This window comes from Capra hircus, chromosome 2 (assembly GCF_001704415.2).
Source record: "Capra hircus breed San Clemente chromosome 2, ASM170441v1, whole genome shotgun sequence".
In the NCBI taxonomy this organism is placed as follows: Eukaryota; Metazoa; Chordata; class Mammalia; order Artiodactyla; family Bovidae; genus Capra; species Capra hircus.
Genome location: NC_030809.1, coordinates 56,492,841 through 56,512,286, shown reverse-complemented (window position 1 = coordinate 56,512,286; position 19,446 = coordinate 56,492,841). Strand labels below are relative to the sequence as shown.

Below are 19,446 nucleotides of genomic sequence, written 5' to 3'. Positions count from 1 at the left end.
CATGTTGGAAAGTGCTGCATGCTATAAAGAGAAAATCTATTTTTGCTCTTAATATTTGTCAGTTATAGTCTCAAATTGAAGTTTATTTTTATGTGGATGGATATGTAAGTGGAAAAGGATTATAGTATTAGTGATAGGCCTTACAGAGCTTCATAGTAAGTTTTATATGTCACTATAGATGAAGTATTTTTCTTCAGAAAGTGTCTAATACAGTGTTCTGACACTGTTATTATTTTTTTTTTGACACTGTTATTTTAAAGTGATATTTGTTTTTTACCAGTGTGTTTGACTTCATATTTTTGCACATATATACTCCTTTTTAAAGGAGTCAGGACTTAATTTCAGGAACAAGATTTTCTTTTTGTCTTTGTTGTTGTCTACTGCATTAAGGGACTTGTTTTGAATTTAAATTCCTTTGTATCCCAAGTGGAAATGTTTAGAATAAAATTACCTAACTAGACTCGAAGCTAATATATGCAAAGCACTTATAAGTAGAAAAAAATTTTAATACATACCAAGTAAATTTTCCTATCATTAGTTTCAAAGTGACTTTTAATAATACATGAGAATTATTCAAAGCTGACAAAAATAGAAACTTCCATGGGCGTCAACATGAGTAACATGGAGCAAAACATCAGATGGTGGTGGGTGAAAATGCTAACAGATTTTAATAACATTCATCATTGAAAAATACCATTTTATAGCTTGGACCTTTCTTCACTCAAGTGCACTAATAAATTATGTATGTTGCTTGAACAACTAGCATTCCTTTGGACCATTGGACTATGAAAGTCTCCAACAAGAACTTGCTTTAAAAGAGACAGTATGGAAAAAAGTGTCACCTGAGTCAAATGAGGACATCTCTACAACTGTAGTATATAGAATGGAAAGTCTGGGAGAGAAAAGCTAAAGATATGGGTTCTAGTTTCAGAATGTTCTTCATTTAACCTTTCAAACATCTTTAGTTTTTTTTGCATACTATATTTATTGAGTTTTTTGTGCTTTCAACCTTGGGTACTGGAGCCATAAAGCTTTTTTTTTTTTTTTTTTTTAATCTTTGTGTAAAGTTAACAGATTAAAAAGTGGATTTGTCAGTCTTTTAAAAAGTATAAATAAAGCAGATTTTTCTTTTTAATGAAAGGAGGAATTTCTTTAAATTTTTTCTTGGTGTAATTAAAATTTTAACTATATGTAGTCAAATAATCCTATTTTAAAATAATAAGAGAAATTTGTAATTTCTTGGTTCTGAAACCCACACATTGAACTCATAAATTTCATCACATTTCTTTATTTTCCAGTTTTAAAATTGACATGGTGTCTCCAATAGCAATACAAAGTATTTCTGTGCTAAATACAAAAATAAAAAGACATAATTATGATTTCCAAATTATTTAATATAGCAGCAGATAGATTTGCTTTACTCTTTTTTGGCTTTAAATTTTTTAAAATTTATTTAAAATTTTATCAAACACTTTAAAATATCTTTGCTTTTTCACTTTCAACTCCTTTGTTCTGTCAGAATTGTTATGTACAGGAGTGTCTTATATTACTAAAGCATTCCAGCCAAAGAATTTCCGATGTAAGATAATGACATGTTTCACTGTTAAAAAACCTATAATGGTTACTCAGAAGGAGCAGCAGTGACTGTCTTCAAGTGAAATGTTTACCTGAACAGTTTTATTTTCATATTACCCACGTAACTTTTTCTGTGTTATATTTAAGTGTGAATGGTGAATTTTGGTTTTTAGCTTTTAATAATTATAATAATTTCACAAATGCTAATGAACTTTGCAGTAAATTATAATTATATCTCATAAAGCTTGTTTTATTTGAAAGTAGTTAGGAAATGAATTCAGTATGAAGGTAGTAAGTATGCTACTAAAATAAACCTGTTAGATTTTAATCCTTTTCTTTGGTTATAATAATGCAATATTGAGAATCAAAACTTGTTTTTAAGAGGACTGTAGGTTCAACACAGCCTAAATTTGAAATAATTCACAATGTTTAAAGTCTGTCTTGGCAAAGTAATTGTAAAGTTTTGTAGGATCCTATTCATACTTCTTCCTTCCTCCATATACCTCTCTGTTTCTCCCCACAGTTCCCAAGAGCTTCAAGATTTTGGAAGGACAGGGATGGAGTCAGAAGGAGAACTTGATAGTTTCTTAGTATCATGGCATACATGTGGTATAGGGTAAAGTCTAAAATAGTAATTACAGTGTAGCAAGAAAATATTTTCCTGGATAGTTTAGATGCAAGTGCAAACACAGATGTAGAAAATCTTGATTATATGAGTTTGAAAACCATGATATTAGGAAAAGAAGTTCTCTTCCAAACTTGTTTAAAAGCCTTTTGGCCCAACTGAAGTATTAAACATATTTTTAAACTAGTTATACAGTAAGTTTTAGAAGGTATTAGCCAAGGATTTTATGGCTAATTGTTCCTCTGATGTACAGACGCATATCCTAACTGGATGTTTCTGGTTTGGCCATTTACATGAAAGTGGTGTGTCTGCTCTCTCCATACATTTATACCTTAACTCTGCTATACCTTTGAACAGTGTGATTCGTATTAATTCACAGAGCTATTCGTGGTTTGGGGACTGAATGTCTTTAATTGGTAGTTTCCCAAAAAAAGGCTCCTCTCTCCCAGGCTCTAATTGTTACATTTTACTGTTTCATTTGGAGTGGGTTTTACTTTATAAAATGAAAATTTCATGTTTCATATTGTATCCACATTTGTACAGATTACAAAATGATGTTAATTTGTGCCACTTACTATGTTGATAAGGCTTAAATACACACCAGTAGAGAAGGGTTTTCTAAGCTATTCATCCTGTTGAAGATGAGCATTCAGAAGTTTTTGTAGGAAGGTATAAATGGAAGAAGAGAGAAGATGTTGTGAATAGGTCCTCAAACTTTACTTTTAAAAAAAAAAGAGGAAAATCTTTGCCAGACTTAAAAACATTATTTTGATTCTTTCAGTATTTTAAATACCTTTTCAAATAAAGTTATTGAAAAGTACCCAGTATTGTTGAATTTAATGTTTTATGCCATTACTGATTCTTGATATTCAAGCATTTTGAAGTTAGCATATTTGTTTTTCTTTTTTTGCCATCATTAACATTTCATTTGAAATGCATATCCTTTCTGAAATACTTTATTTTTAGCATAAATGTTGTGCATTTTATCTTAGTGTTTGGATTAATCCATTTGTGTTATTTAGCTTTCTTTTATTTGCTTTGTATATTAATGTACCTTTTATTTTCCAGTATGCCTACTTTTTGTATTGTACAATAAATTTATTTTAAGCTGATTTTATTGTTTTTTTTATAAAAGCAACTCCAGCATTTTAAGTATAACAAATGGAATTTTAACTTTAAAAGTCATGCTTTATGAAGATATAATAAAAATGCTTTATAATTTTAGTTAATTCTGAGACTTCTGTGAAGAGAAACTATAGAAATACTCAAAGGCTTCATTTGATTCTATTTTTTAATGTAGTATAGTGTTGGTGGTTTTTTTTTTACTTTCGGGGAGGATGTTTTTCAATTGGTTGTATTAGAAGTATTTGAATAAAGACTTTTTTCCTAATTTTTTTTTTTTGTTGTTTTTCCACTTAACAACTTAGGGAAAAAAGCTCTCCTCCATTTACAGATTCTTTCTGCTTTCTGAGCAAGAACATCACTGGTTCACTATGTAATTGTTGCTTTATCAGTTGTCCAGAATAGGAGAAATGTTGCTAAAATCAGAGTATTATTGCATTAGAATAGAATTGTAAACCTCAGTAGAATTTATATTGAGTAGAAAAACTGTAAAACTGAAATTCACCTTAACTACTTTTTAAGAAATTTAACTTTCAGAAGGAACTGAGTATAGTTCTACAGCATGGTCCAAATTACAATGTATGTGCATCGTAGGTCAAATACAGTACTTTAAGTTTTTGTTTGATGAAATTTTCCATTCATATCCAGAGAAACATCCCAAATATATTGGTGAAGTTTTTAAAACTGTTTGAAGGGGAAATACTGTTGTTTATAGGAATTTCTATCTATCTGTGAGATTTTTTTCCATAATGTTCTTTTGGGACTAGTAAATAGGAAGATCCATTGTCATGATATATTCAGTTTGTAAGTTTGTGATCAGTAGCTTTGAAAGATACATTTGGGGTTGTTTTGTTGGTGTTTTTAGTCCCTTTGAAACAGGTAACTCAGAGAGCTTGGTCTGAAAGTATAGTTTCATAGGCATGCATGTGAGTGGAAAAAACCACTGAATGTATACTGATATTGTCAGTCTGTATCATGATAATTTATATAAATGTATGTGAATGTGTATATAATAGATGTCTGTTTATTTGTCTTCATCTATGCATTCATATTCTGAAAACCAGGAGCAGTTATTTCTACACAGTGTGTCCTGTATAAATGGTTCATTGATCTAGGTTTTGTTGTAGAAGAACTTTGAATTTTTGCTGACCCAGAACTTATAAAATATAGCATATTTTACTTTTTTCAGTTTACCTTTAAAGATATGTGGTTTCTGTTTTGCTCCCATTCACTACTAGCGCTGTCAGAGAGGAGAATAATGATATTGGAGAACTGCACAAAAGGGAAAGCAAGAACATCAGATTTCCTGTGGAAGCTGACTTTAGTTTCCAAAATTATTATATGGAAGGATTGTATACAACTTAAATAATGGACTTCTTAGTTACAACAGTTTACTCTATGGAATAGTTTTATTCCAAAACTTGTGCACAATTTTTAGTTTTTTAACAAATAACATGCTTTCCATTCAGTTCTTCCTTTACCATTTTATATTAAGTGTAATATTTAATTAAAACCAGATGAATTGGAGGTGGGGCTTGTTATGATTCATCATGCCCCATCCCTCAGATTTACTCAAATTTTTTCATAGTAGACTTGTCCATTCACTGTCATGTAGTTCAGAGCCAAAATTATGCATGAACATAGATTCAGGTATATCAAGTTCAACCACTTTTATTTTAAATTGTAACACAGTTAACATTTGCTTTCTACACTGTTTAGAAATGGAAGGAATTTAACTGGACTAAGATTCTTTTATTCCTTTTTTCCCTCTCTCTGCCCCAGTTGTAGTTTATCAGTGTGAATAGCACACAGTGCACATTGAAGAAGTTTAGGAATGGACTGAACTTCGCTGGTGGCTCAGATGGTTAAAGAATCCACCTGCAATGTGGGAAGCCTTGGGTTTGATCCCTGGGTTGGGAAGATTTCCTGGAGAAGAGAAGGGCAGGAATTACCCTTAGTTTAGAATTCTTAAAAATACTGTAAATCTAGGACAAAATCTATCCAGTATAAAACAGAGCTCACAAAACTTGATTTTTTTTAGAGTCCTTAAATAGTAATAGAAAAGGTACTTACTTAAAAAAATATTAAATAGACTGATACAAGTCTTTATTTAATGAATTGATTCTCTTCCTGTAGTTTTAAAATGTTCCTTTCTAAATTTATGTTTTGTGAGCATATGAAAGAAAGTTTAAGGTTGATTTAGTTTACCTAAGTGTTTTGTAGATGGTTTATCCTAGTAATTTTAATAAGTTGTAGCTATGGAGATTTTTGAGATATGTAAGAGATGTAAAACCAGTGAGGATCAAAACTTTTATAATGGTTTCCTAATCCATTTATCTTTAATTAAAATGAATAGACTACTAATTAGCACTTGGCACATTGCATTTTTGGTATTTTGGGCATAATATACAAAACACTTCTTGTTGGGAACTCTTACATTGGTTACATTTTAAAAAAAAGAAGTAGTAGTAATGATCCTTGATTCCAAGTACTTTGATGAACTTGTATGCAGTTCAGCATGGAGGCTCAAAGAGTAATGAAATGACAAATTCTGGCAGTTGATCTCATAATTTGGGTATTATTAATAGACTTTAAATTTCATTTACTAATTTGGAAGTATTTTAGTTAAAATCTCAGTGGTAAAGAACAATTTTGGTATACTTAAGTGAGATTTTAATATCTGAGGATCTTATTTTTCTGGACATAGTATTATCAAAAAATAATGATTTTTATTTCATTAAGTATTTTACCTTGCTAAAATATTTTCAATCCTAATGTCTCAGCTGGTTGAAATTACCTGTTTGGAAGGCTTAGCTTTTAAAAGGAAAAATTCTTACCTGAAACCATTTTAAATTTCTATTTATTATATATCTGGAGATTTTTTATATAGTGAAAATCTCTCCTGCCTAACAATTCTACTTGAAACTCTTAGTTATAATTTTAATTCATATCCTATAAATAGCTGAAGAATTTCTTTTATTTTTAAAATACAGTTCAGCTGTTCTAGGTCTTTGTTCTTTCATTTACTGTAGTCTTGTAATTTATTAGAATCACATGGTTGAGCTGGAAAGGAATTGAGGGTTATCTTACCACAAACTCCCATTCCTCCCAACCCTCTTTTCCAGGTAGCACCTTGCTTTCTCAATTAGCACATTACTCCCCCCCACCTTCGATAGGGTTGGTTTATTTTATGTATTTTGGGACAGCCTTTTATTTGTTGGTTGTTTTTATCCTGTGTGTGTGCATGCGCATGCACACTAAATCACTTCAGTCGTGTCCGACTCTTTGTGACCCTGTGGACTGTAGTCCACCAGGCTCCTCTGTTCAAGGAATTCTCCAGGTATAATTGGCAGTACTGGTTAATATGATTGTAAGTTATTTACAAACTAATCATCCCATCATTGTTTATTAAAACTAATTGTATTTTTCTAGTATATAGTTATATGCCACATTTATAAAGACTAATAAAGCTAGAAATGTATGTCACAAGTGTACAGTAGTTCTAAAAATAAATCATGACCCCAGAATCTTTGAAAAAACTAAAGGGTAACAGAAATGTGACTTTAAAAATAAATATTGCACCCTTGGCTTTTTAAAATAAATTCCTTTGCGATTAGGCTAAATATATAAGTAAAAAAGATTTTCAAGTAGCAAAAAGGTTATTGGAGTTCCAAAAATATGTTTTCTGGAAAAAATTTTTTTTCTAATTAGCTTTTCCCAGCACATACTGTGCAAAATACGTAGCTGTTCCATTGTTTCTGCTTTAGATATTTGGTTCTTTGAGTGGCTTCAGAAAAAGGCTCCGTAGTTGCCTGATACTTTATTATGTGTATTATCCTCAATATCAATATACTTCATAGTTCTGGGATTTTTTTTTATGAAGCAGGTATATATTGCTATTCTTGACGTGCATTAATTTTTTCAAGAGTTGATTTAAATGTTAAAACTTTATTATTATTCTTTTAAAAAAAAACTACTATTTCTTCTCAAAATTTAAACTTTTATAGGAAACTATTCTCCCCCCAAGTTTGTATAAGTGAGAACCTGAACTTTTAAGAGACTGACTCAGTATAAGCTTGCTTGTATTGAATGCTTGCTTTCACGTTATATCTATCAAATTAGAATGATGCTGAAATACTAGCATTAGTTATGCAGATATAACTATTCATGTTCGGGTATTCCATTGTAAGATCCAAATTAAAATCATGATCTTCAGTCTCTTGTTAAACTTTTCCTTAGCTTCAAATGACGAGTTTTCATTATTTTGTGTGTGCCTTTCATAAATCATCACTAAGGATCACTACAATTCGTCCTTTGAGGGGATAACATAAAACTTAAGTCTTTTATCCATTAAGGGAGATTAATGATGTATAGAATTATATCAATTATTAATTTAATTACACCCAAGGTCTATTTTGTTTCTTCTTGTAGTCTCTCAAAATTAAAGAATCCTAATTGAAAAACTCAAAATCTGTTAATCTTGAGTATTGTTTCTTTTTCATCCTTTCCTGACAGTAACTCATTTTGGGCTTAAAATGAGATAACTTTAAAAATTATATCAGAGTTGCTCATAAAATGGGCTTTCCTTTTCAGACCTTCATATTGCTGGTAGGTTAATTTCCAAATCGTTTCATGTTGTTAACATTTGTCACTGTACTTTTATTTCTTTAAAATGTTATTTTTTTAAATTCACAACTGATAAAGTATAAACTTATTATCAATATGATGTAACTTGTTGGTAATTTATTTTACAGTTGACTTTGAATACATGCATCTGTGGGTCCAGGTCTGTGTAGAAGATTTATAATTTAAATACAGAAATGAACTAAATAATATTTTCTGCTTTGAGTTAAAATGAATACGTTACAGTTTCTGCAGAATGGAACTTTATTGATATCCTTTGAAATTGTAGGACAAATTATTTTGTTAAAATTCTTTTAACTAATACCATTAACCCACTTTAATCATACCAATAAAATATTTCTGCCTTAATGTTTCCTCTTTTTACCTGAAAAAAAAACTTCAGAGAACAGCTTTCATGAAGCAGGAAGTAGAGCTTAACTTTCTATTACCTGTTGTTAAAGTGTTTCAACTAAAGCATGCTATTACAAGAGTCATTGTATGACATTTTTTCTTTACACCTAAAGGAGAAACAAGGGAGAAAAAACTAATTGCAGTGTTTTTAGCCAAGTAATAAAAACTGGAGAAGCTTTGATTTTTGTCTCTGTTGTGCAGTTTTATTTTATATCCACCGTATATATCTGCCACAGAACCATCACTGTTATTTATTTTGTATCCCTTACATGTTGGACTTTGTCCTGTAATAATCTGCTTGCTTTCATGGTAGTATAGATTTACCGTGTGTGTAGGGCCTTTTGGATGCAGAGCTGCTATTGCTTGTATACTGTATTTTGTAGTTTTTGCTATGCAGAAGTTCTTACTCACTGCCATTGTGAGGCTTAGAATTTTGTGTTAGTTAAGAATTTGGGATCTTCTGCAGCAGTTTTTGATAATTGAAACTTTTGGTTTACCTAGCATTTTTTTTCACTTAAAAAACATCAGTGAATGCTGGGCAGTTAGTTGGGCATACAGTTTAAGTAGGTAGCCTGATGTGATATCCTATGGGCATGAATTTTGAGTTTTGATTTGCTTTTATTTTCATATTTACACACACACTATTCAGGCAGTATGTTAGGTGTTAGAGATGCTGCTCTAAGAGGCAAGGTTCTTCTCCCTATGATGATCATAATCCATAGAAGCAGGGAGACTGCCTCCATTCTCTTAACTCTAGGATTGACAGAGTGGAGTTTTCTGTGCTATATATGAGCAAGCACATTAAACGTCACTGGCATCTGAATATCCTTGAGCCCTCAAACAAACGTCTAAAACATTTCAGATTTTCAATTTTATCTATTGTAAGTTTGGCTCCTGTACAAAGAAAAAAATAAAATTGCAAATGTTTTAATGTCACTGTCAGCTTTTTTCAATAAGTAATGATTATAGATGTTGACTTGTCTATAAATAATGCCAAATGATTTTGACATACAATTTTAAGGCTCAAGTCTAATGTAAGTAAAGGAGGTTTTTGTATATTGACTCAGTCTACCACTTATTTTCTAGTATTCTTTTAAAAGTCTCAAGTATTTTCAGTTTGATCAGTTAATAAAATTCACCCTTCAAATCCTGACATCCATTTAAAAATACGATTATCTGTTAACCCACTCCTACCAAATAGATGACTAAATGTAAGCATAAGAGTCTAAACACATGAATTTTTTTAAAGTTCACTTTAAAACCATCTCATTAAGCTTGTTTACTGTATATGTTCAGCAGAATATGTCACTAGGAGAAAGGACTGATTTCAACTATGAAGTAATTACTTGTGTTCCTTCTGATCAGGAAACTTTGCAATAGCGATCTTCATTAAGTTGCTGGCTACAATGCACAAAAGCAAACAGGTTTTACAGAACTTGGGGCCAAATCTAGTGACCATGTTGTAATTAATTTTGCCCTAGACAGCTTCTTTTGTAGAGATGCAATGAAAAGGGAGGAAAGCAGGTACTACCAGAGAAGTTTGAAAGTGTTTTACAGATAACATACAGAATAGGTGCAGAAGTTTATTCTTTTGTTCATTTGCCTTCATGCAGTAATTACGGAGCAGCCACTACAAGCCAGGAATTGTTTTGTGTTCTGGGCAGGACCACAAGACACAATCTTATATACCGTATATACCAGGAGTTAGTATAGCAAAAAACAGCCTAGATAAGTAATTGCATAAGGTGATTTCAAATAGTGTTTTATCTACAAAAAAGAGCGTTTCACTGTTCTATCTTAATAATTTGAAAATCTCAAACTTTGTTAAGCACTCCCCCAAAAAGCTAAATAACTTCAGTCTGTTTCATTACATTGTTAATTATTGAATGAAGTAAAAACCTTACCTGGATATCTGGGAGTTAATGACCACCTGGACCGCTTGACTTATTCATAGACAGCTCTTTTATTTTTTTAGAATGTTAAAAAGAAATTTTTAAGTACAGGAAGCAATAAAGAACTTCTTTAAGAAGTGATACTGTGATAACAGCCCATTTGCAATATTTCTACCTGATTCTGATAGACTCTTTTTTTTTGTTCCAGAAGTTGGTTTGGGGGCTCAAGCACAAACTTAAAATTTTGTGTCATATTTTTGAAAAAACATAATCAGATGTATATACAGTTGATCTTTAACAACACGGGGATAAGGGTCCCTGATCCTCCCATGCTGTTGAAAATCCACATACAGCTTTACAGTACACCTTCTGTGCCCTTGGTTCCGCATCCATGGATTCAACCAACTGGCAGATTCTATAATACTAAAATGCAGTATGTATTTATTGGGGGGGGGGCGGGACATACAGATGTTGACGCACACAGTTCAAACTTGTGTTGTTCAAGGGTCAACTGTGTTCACCCATTTTCCCCACCCTCCGCCCCCACCTCTTGGAACCACCAATCTGTCCTCTGTATCTATGAGCTTGTGTTTAGGTTCCAAATATGAGAAAGATTATAGTATTTGCCTTTCTCTGTGTGCCTTCATGTAGTATAAGGCCCTTGAAGTCCATCTATGTTGTCTTAAATAGCAGGGTTTTCTTCTTTTTTATGTTTCTGTAATATTCCTGTGTGTATACATGTGTGTGTCAACAATTTTATATCCACTCATCCATTGACAGACACTGTGTTTCTGTGTTGGCTATTGTAAATAATGCTGCAGTGAATGTGGGGGTGCATGTATGTTTTCAAGTCGGCACTTTTTCTTCAGTAAATACCCAGAAATGGAATTGCTGGATCATATGGTATTTCTGTTTTTAATTTTTTGAATGACATCCATGCTGTTCCATAGTGGCTGTGCCAGTTTACATTACCACCAACAATGCCCAAGGATTCCTTTTTCTCTGTATCCTCACCTACTTCTGTTTCTGGTTTGTTTGTTTGTTTTTTTTAATAATACCCTCTCTATCAGGTGGGATATTTCATTTTGGTTTTGATTTGCATTTCCCTGATCATAATGCAGAACACATTCTCATGTACCTCTTGGTCATCTGAATGTCTTTGGGAAAATGTCTTTTTAGATCTCATTTTTTAGTTGGACTTTTAAAGTGTACTGTTGAGTTGTATGAATTCTTAACATAATTTGGATATTAGCCCCTTACCACACCTGGTTTACAAATATTTTCTCCTGTTAAGTAGTTTTTCATTCTGTTGATGGTCTCCTTTGCTGTGCAGAAAGTTTTTAGTTTGAGGTAGTCTGGCTTGTTTATTTTTGCTTTTAGTGTCAGATTCAAAAAGATCATTGCCAAGACTCATGTCACAAAGCTTACTCCTTGTTTTATTCTGGGAGTTTTATGATTTGGGGTTTTAGGTTCAAGTTTTTAATCCATGTTGAGTTCAGTTTTGGGTATGGTATGTGATAGTGGTCTTCTTTTATTCCTTTGCATGTAGCTGTCCAGTTTCCCTAACACCGTTTATTGAAGAGACACTCCTTTCTCTGTTGTGTATTTTTTTGCTCCTTCGTTGTAAATTAATTGACTATATCTGTGTGGGTTTATATCTGGGTTCTACTCTAGTCCATTGATCTCTGTATGTGTTTTTATGCCAATACCACCTGTTTTAATTACTATCCTTTTTAATATGACTTGACATTAGGAACTTTCTCAAGATTGCCCTGAATATTTGGGATCTTTGTGGTTCTGTGAAAATTTTAGAGGTTGTTTTTTTCTGTTTCTGTGAAAAATACCATTGGAATTTTGATAGGAATTGCATTAAATCTGTATATAACTTGGATAAGTATTGACATTTTAACAGTATTTTAGTCCTTGAGCATGAAATATTTTTCTGTTTTTGTTGTCTTCAGTTTCTTTCATTAATCTTGTAGTTTTCAATGTATAGGTCTTTCATCTCCTTGGTTAAATTTATTCCTAGGTGTTTTATTCCTTTTGATGTAATTGCAAATGAGATTGTTTTCTTAATTTCTCTCTTTTGATAGTTTGTTATTAGTGTATAGAAATGCAACAGACTTTGGTGTATTGATTTTGTATCCTACAACTTCACTGAATTTATTGGTTCTAGCAGTTTTCTGATGGAGCTTTTAGGGTTTTCTATGTATAATATGTCTTCTGCAGATAGTAGCAGTTTTACTCTTTTCTTTCCAGTTTGGATTTCTTATCTTTTTCTTGTCTGTTTGCTTTATCTAGAACTTCAAGTACGATGTTGAATAAAAATAGTGAAAGTGCACATCTTTATTTTCTTTATGATCTTAGAAGAAAAGCTTCCAACTTTTCACTATTAAGTATGGCATTAACTGTGGACTTGTCATATATGCCCTTTATTATGTTGAGGTACATTCCCCACTTGGTTGAGAGGTTTTTTTAAAATCATAAATGGATGTTGAATTTTGTCAAATGCTTTTTCTGCATCTATTGAGATGACCATATGGTTTTTATCTTTCATTTTGTTAATCTGGTGTAACACATTGACTGATTTCTGTATGTTGACCCATCCTTGCACCCCTGCAGTAAATCCCACATGATCACAGTGTATGACCCTTTTAGTGAATAGCTAAATTTGCTTTGCTAATATTTTGTTGAGGATTTTTGCATCTGTAATCATCATGGATACTGATGTGTCATTTTCTTTTTTTGTGATGTCTTTTGTCTGGTTTTGGTATTGCGGTTATGATAGCCTTGTTAAATGAGTTTGGAGGAGTTCCCTCCTCTTCGAGATGTAAAAGATGCATTTTCATCATTTTGTTTGCCTTGTCTAAATGTCTGTTAGCTAAACTCAATTTATTAAAACTTTCATAAATCCTGATTTTTCACAGAGATCAAAGTTCTGGGCTTTCATTAATCTTTTTTGTGTATAGTTGTTCAATGATCTGGAACTTAATTATGCAAAAATGAATGTATCTTTGTTCATATCTATACTTGTTTTTAGTATAAAGATTTTTTTTTGGAAACCAATAGAATGAGAATGATTCAGTGATTTAAAAAATGAAATACTCTATCATCATTTAGAGCCATTTACAGTTGTCCTTCTATACGTTTGATTTTTAGTTTAATGACAATGTTAAATGTAAGCAAAAATATCACAAAAACATGCCATTTATACTAGATCATGAAGAAAAAACTTTGTTATTAAAGTGTATTTTTAAAAATAGCTTCTTCCTTTCCCAGTGCACTTATTCAGGCAGATGAGTGGTAAATGAATGCATTTTCCATCTGTTTTCTCCCAGAATTGCTTTTATAATAATGTATTATGTATAATGTATTTGTACCAGTAATGTGGTGCAAAAGTGGTCAGACAGTCGATTTTTTCTGTGAAGTTGCTTTCCCACTTATGTAGCTGTAAGAAAGTGGCTAAGACTCTTCTGGTCTCTAGGTTTTCTCTTCAATATTGTTAGTCCCTGTTTTACTTAGTTACCAAATAGTTTTACATGTCTTCTCCACCAACAATTTTGTTTTCCTTTTATGTGTGTTTTCTCCACTTTCCTGCTGCTGTATGTAGGTCCCCCACCAGTGTCCAATATTAGATCCCTTTATATAAATTAATATATAACCTTTAAAATTATTTTTTTGTTCTTCCTGTTAAGAACTGATTATCTCAGTATTTATCAGTTTTTGTTTAAATCGCGTAACAGAATTAGTTCAAGGTATTTAGCCGACTTAACTTGGTGGAGTAGCTCAGATTTTATAAAAACCAACATCAGCATTATCTTATTATTCACTCATGAATTAGTTCTTCATTCAACCAATGTTTATTTATTGCCTATTATGTCCCAGAAACTGCAAAGTGCTTAAGATAGGCAGCAGTTAATGAGACAAGTATGATCCAGCTCTTGGTGTTTGCAGTCTGTAAGGGGATGCAGATATTGAATAAAGAATTACTAAAATAATTTAATATAATTAATTTCTTCATACTGATACATGTAGTTCTAGTTTAACTGCTGTAAAGAAGGTGAAATGGTATATTCTGTGACACTGTTTTTATATACCCATAACAGACTTCATGAGACAAATACACAATGTAGTTAAAGTATAAGAACATACACTCCAGTCTTCAGTGAAGCTCACCTCTGGGCAGAAAAGGAATGGATGCAGGAGAAACATCAATAGTTAGCGGTATCTTTGTCTTTTAAAAATACTAATCAAATATGATAGAATAAATGAAAGAAAACTACAGAGTAGAGTGCTAGGAGAGGGTATAACATGAAAACCTCATTTTACCTGGATGATTCAGTATGGTTGTTTTCCATGGAAGGTGATAGTTAAATTTAGAATGAGTTAGAGGAAGAGTTGTTGTTTGGTCGCTAAGTCAAGTCTGACTCTTAATGCCACCCCATGGACTGTATCCCGTCAGACTCCTCAGTCCATGGGATTTCCCAGGCAAGAAACCTGGATTGGGTTGTCCTTTCTGTCTGCAGGGGATCTTCCTGACCTAGGGACCAAACTCCCATCTCCTGCATTGGCAAGTGGATTCTTTACTGCTGAGCTACCAGGGAAACCCAAGAGAAAGGGTAGAGTAGGGTTATAGGATAGTCTGGTTTTAGAAAGGCCCCAGGACAGAAAGGAGTTCAGCACATTTCAGAAAGTGAAAGTAAGCAAATGTGGTGAGGCGAGGTGAGTGGAGATAGGCTGTAGATGTGTCTTGGATCACATTATGTAGGTTCACCCTTCTCATATTTTAATATGCATCTGAATTGTTAAGTGTCCTAATTATGAAGTGGAGATTCCTAAAGTCCAACACCGAAGATTGCTTTTAAAATATGCATTTTTATTAAGCACCCCAGGTGTTTCTGCTACAGTTAGTCCTCTGAACACAGTTGGGCAAAAATCTATGTAGGGTTTTATATGCCGTTTATATATAGGGTTTTATATCCATATTGGACTATTCATAGTGCAGTTGGAAACTTGAAGACTTTTTAGAAGAGACATGACATGACACCGCTCTGTGGAGAACAAATTAGAGGAAGGCAAGAGTTGAAGTTCTGAGCCCAAAATGAGATGTGGTAGTGATTTAGAATAGGGCATTAGAAGTGAAAAAGGTAGATAATAGGTTTTAGAGATGAAATTGGCGAGCATGTGTTGATAGTATTTGATGGATGAAAAAGATGAGATATCAAATTGACCACCAAGTTTTTAGTAGGAGCAATACGGAGGATGCTCCTGCTTTTACTGTGATGAAGAAGTGAACTTTGTGAGTACAGAAAGAAATTAATTTTGGTTTTGATAGTTAAGGATGTTTGACTCTAGAAATCAGGAGGTTGATTAACAGTGGTTTAGACATATGGGATTATTTTTCTCATATAACAAGTCTGGGGGTAGACAGCCAGTACTAATACCATCAGAAAGGTATGCTCTGCTGTGACCATCCTTAGTGTCTGGACGTTAGACCTTATAGTTGCCAGATAGGTGTTTCATTTTTGGTCTCTCTTGTATGGTCAAAGTAGAAGAATAAAGGAAAGAGTGACACCTAAATCATGTGAAAGAAATTTCCCAGAAACCCATATACTCACTGGCCAGACTAGATATAAGGAAATTTAGAGGGCTAGTTTTTAGTTAAGACTCATTACTATCCCTAAGGAGTAAGAGATTGTATTAGTGCATACTGACAGGGTAGGAAATGGATAATGGGTAGGCAGTTAGCAGTGTGTGAAAGGTAACATCTTTTTGGCATGTCTGTATTTGTGAGATGTCTAAGTAATGATATTGAGTAAGTATCAGATATAGGTCTGGAATTTAGAAGGGTGGTCTAAGCTGGAGATAGAACTTCATGAGGGATCAGCCTGGAAGAGTAGATTCAAAGCTGTGGGGAGGTATGTGAGATTGCTCCAGGGGACAGTGAAATGAGAAGGAAACCTAAGAAACTCTCATTTTAAAAGTAGGATAGAGTAGTTTAGTTCAATTCATTTCACTCACTCACTTGTGTCCGACTCTGTGACCCCATGGACTGCAGCATGCCAGGCTTCCCTGTCCATCACCAACTCCCGAAGCCTACTCAAACTCATATCCATCACATTGGTGATGCCATCCAACCATCTCATCTGTCGTCCCCTTCTCTGCCTTCAATCTTTTTCCAGCATCAGGGTCTTTTCCAATGAGTCAGTTCTTTGCATCAAGGGGCCAAAGTATTGGAGATTCAGCATCACTCCTTCCAATGAACATTCAGGACTGATTTCTTTTAGGATTGATTGGTTGGATCTCCTTGCAGTCCAAGGGACTTTCAAGAGTCTTCTCCAACACCACAGTTCAAAAGCATCAATTCTTCAGTGCTCAGCTTTCTTTATAGTCCAGCTCTCACGTCCATATGTGACTACTGGAAAAACCATAGCCTTGACTAGATGGACCCTTGTTGACAAAGTAATGTCTCTGCTTTTTAATATGCTGTCTAGGTTGCTCATAACTTTCCTTCCAAGGAGTAAGCGTCTTAATTTCAGGGCTGTAGTCACCATTTGCAGTGATTTTGGAACCCCAAAAAATAGTCAGCCACTGTTTCCCTTGTTTCCCCATCTATTCCCCATGAAGTAATGGGACCAGATGCTATGATCTTAGTTTTCTGAATGCTGAGTTTTAAGCCAACTTTTTCACTCTCCTCTTTCACTTTTATCAAGAGGCTCTATAGTTCTTCTTCACTTTCTGCCATAAAGGTGGTGTCATCTGCATATCTGTGGTTATTGATATTTCTCCCAGCAATCTTGATTCCAGCTTGTGCTTCCTCCAGCCCAGCATTTCTCATGATGCACTCTGCATATAAGTTAAATAAGCAGGCTGACAGCCTTGAGTACTCTTTTCACGACTTGGAACCAGTCTGTTGTTCCATGTCCAGTTCTAACTGTTGCTTCCTGACCTGCATACAGATTTCTGAGGAGACAGGTCAGGTGATCTGGTATTTCCATCTCTGTAAGAATTTTCCACATTTTGTTGTGATCCACACAGTCAAAGGCTTTGGCATAGTCAGTAAAGTAAAAAAGTAGATGTTTTTCTGGAACTCTTTTGCTTTTTTGATGATCAAGCAGATGTTGACAATTTGATCTCTGGTTCCTCTGGCTTTTCTAAATCTAGCTTGAACGTCTGGAAGTTCATAGTTCATGTACTGTTGAAGCCTGGCTTGGAGAATTTTGAGCATTATTTTGCTAGCTTGTGAGGGGAGTGCAACTGTGCGGTAGTTTAAACATTCTTTGTCATTGCCTTTCTTTGGGATTGGAGTGAAAACTGACCTTTCCCAATCCTGTGGCCACTGCTAAGTTTTCCAAATTTGCTGGCATATTGAGTGCAGCACTTTCATAGCATCATCTTTTAGGATTTGAAATAGCTGAAAAGTGTCCAGAGAAGAGAAAATCCAGTATAGTATAGTATCAGAAGTCAAAGGAGGGGAGTATTTCAATAAGTTTTGAACCATCATCTCTATCAAAGCCAAATGAGTGTTAAGATAAGCGGTGTCCGTTTACATCAGTTCCTAATTTTCATTCTTTTGGTGTTAAAATGTCTTTTTATTTAGTAAATGATAATAGTAGATGGTTGGATTGTTTCATTGTTTGCACTCGGACAGTAAACTGTTGGTAGCCCATACTGGTGACTTCCTTTTCACCTTTTAAGAATATTTTGTTGGCTTTGAGATTTAAAGGTCAGAGAACTATTTGGAGTAGAGCACGTTTGGCAGCTGATAGATCCAGTAAAGAAGGAAAGTTTGAAGTAGATACAGGAGAGTAGAAAAGGCCAATAAAAGTGAGATCCCTGGAAAGAGATGGAACTCTCAGTGCAAGTGGTAGATTAGGCTTGTGGAAGGAGGAGCATCTTCTCCAATAAAGCAGGTCATTGAGCAGCAAGTGGGTAGGTTTGTAGTCATGGTAGGAGGAGGTTGAGAGATTTTCTGTCCATTGGTTTCCATCTTCCTGAGGCATAGGAAAGAAGGCTTTCTGCTAAGAGTGAGTTGTGGGCTTGGCATGAGGCCATGAGATTTCAGAGCATGGAGACGATAGGAAATGTTTGTTCTTGGAGATTGGGAGTGAGAGCTCAGGGAACCATGGTGATGTCAGAATACTATTGAGGTTGGTAGCTGTGGATTTATAGTGATGACAATCTGTTCTGTTGGGCACCCTGCATCCTATGGCTGCATCCCAAATTTGGGTTGCAGATCAGGCAGGATTTTTAGAGCAATTACCAGAAGCATTTTAACAACAGAGTTTGAAATCTACTTTAAACCCTGCCTACATAGAAGGCAAGCTTTTAGGGTCTTTTAGACCTAAAAGGTCTTTTTTTTTTTTTTTTTTTGGTTCTATTTAAAGAATTTTCAACTAATATAGATTACATTAACAAGTGAATTCTGGGTGTAATTTTGTCATGTCCATCCTCTTTGCTTCACAGAATAAAGTATTACTAATAATTATAAATGTTTTAATATAGGTAAGGGTAAGCAGTCTTATGATATAGTCTAATTATGTGTATATCTAATGTTACTTATTTTCGAGGATTTTGAAAAATCCTAATCTCCAGGAACTACTTATATTGTATGCTGGAGGAACATTGTCTCATAACTTGAATAGTAGTCAAAACATCTGTGAAAGCATTTTGAAAAGTTCAAAGCACTAGAGAAACAGATATTGTTAATGTATCTGTTCTCTGTTGTCTATAAACACACATGTTGAACTTTTCACAATAAAAGTGTGAAATGAACATTAAAGAATCTAGAGAATTAAATATGACTCTGGAGACCAATGAAAATGACAGATTTTTTTTTCTCTAATAACAGTAAGAATGTATTGTGGTTGGAATAACTGTAGAATAGTCATGTATGTGTACATTGGTTGTGGTAGTAGTAGTCAAGGCATGCAAAGGAGTGACAGGTCCTTTAATTCTAAATTGAAATAATCCTGTCTTTTGCTGCCAAAACTTTGTTTCAGTCCTCATCAGAAAGAGAACACTGTCTGGGAGCTTGTTTGTATTTCCTTATTTTTAATTTATACCACTGTAGCATCTTACAATTCCAGTGGCCCTGATCCTGATTTTTTAAGAAGTAATATATACAAACATTCAGTGAACAGTTTATTTCCCTTTTATTCTTATTCTCTGTTTGTAGTTTCTTTGATTCTTTGGGGT

The 19,446-nt window shown here is 33.6% G+C and overlaps 1 protein-coding gene across 5 annotated transcripts in view; it reads left to right on the top strand.

Annotated features, from left to right (window-relative positions):
* The window catches only part of GLS (glutaminase), a 90,145-nt gene that overhangs the window by 55,016 nt on the left and 15,683 nt on the right, over window positions 1-19,446 (top strand). The window contains exon 15 of one of the 5 annotated variants that reach the window (XM_018061560.1): window positions 764-3,590. The exons of 3 other annotated variants lie outside the window; for them this stretch is intronic. In XM_018061560.1, coding sequence (XP_017917049.1) covers window positions 764-910 — 147 coding nt within the window. In that variant the 3' untranslated portion in view covers window positions 911-3,590. Of the gene's footprint in view, window positions 1-704; window positions 3,591-19,446 lie in introns of those variants that run through there. One more of the 5 variants, XM_018061564.1, reaches the window with a different exon arrangement.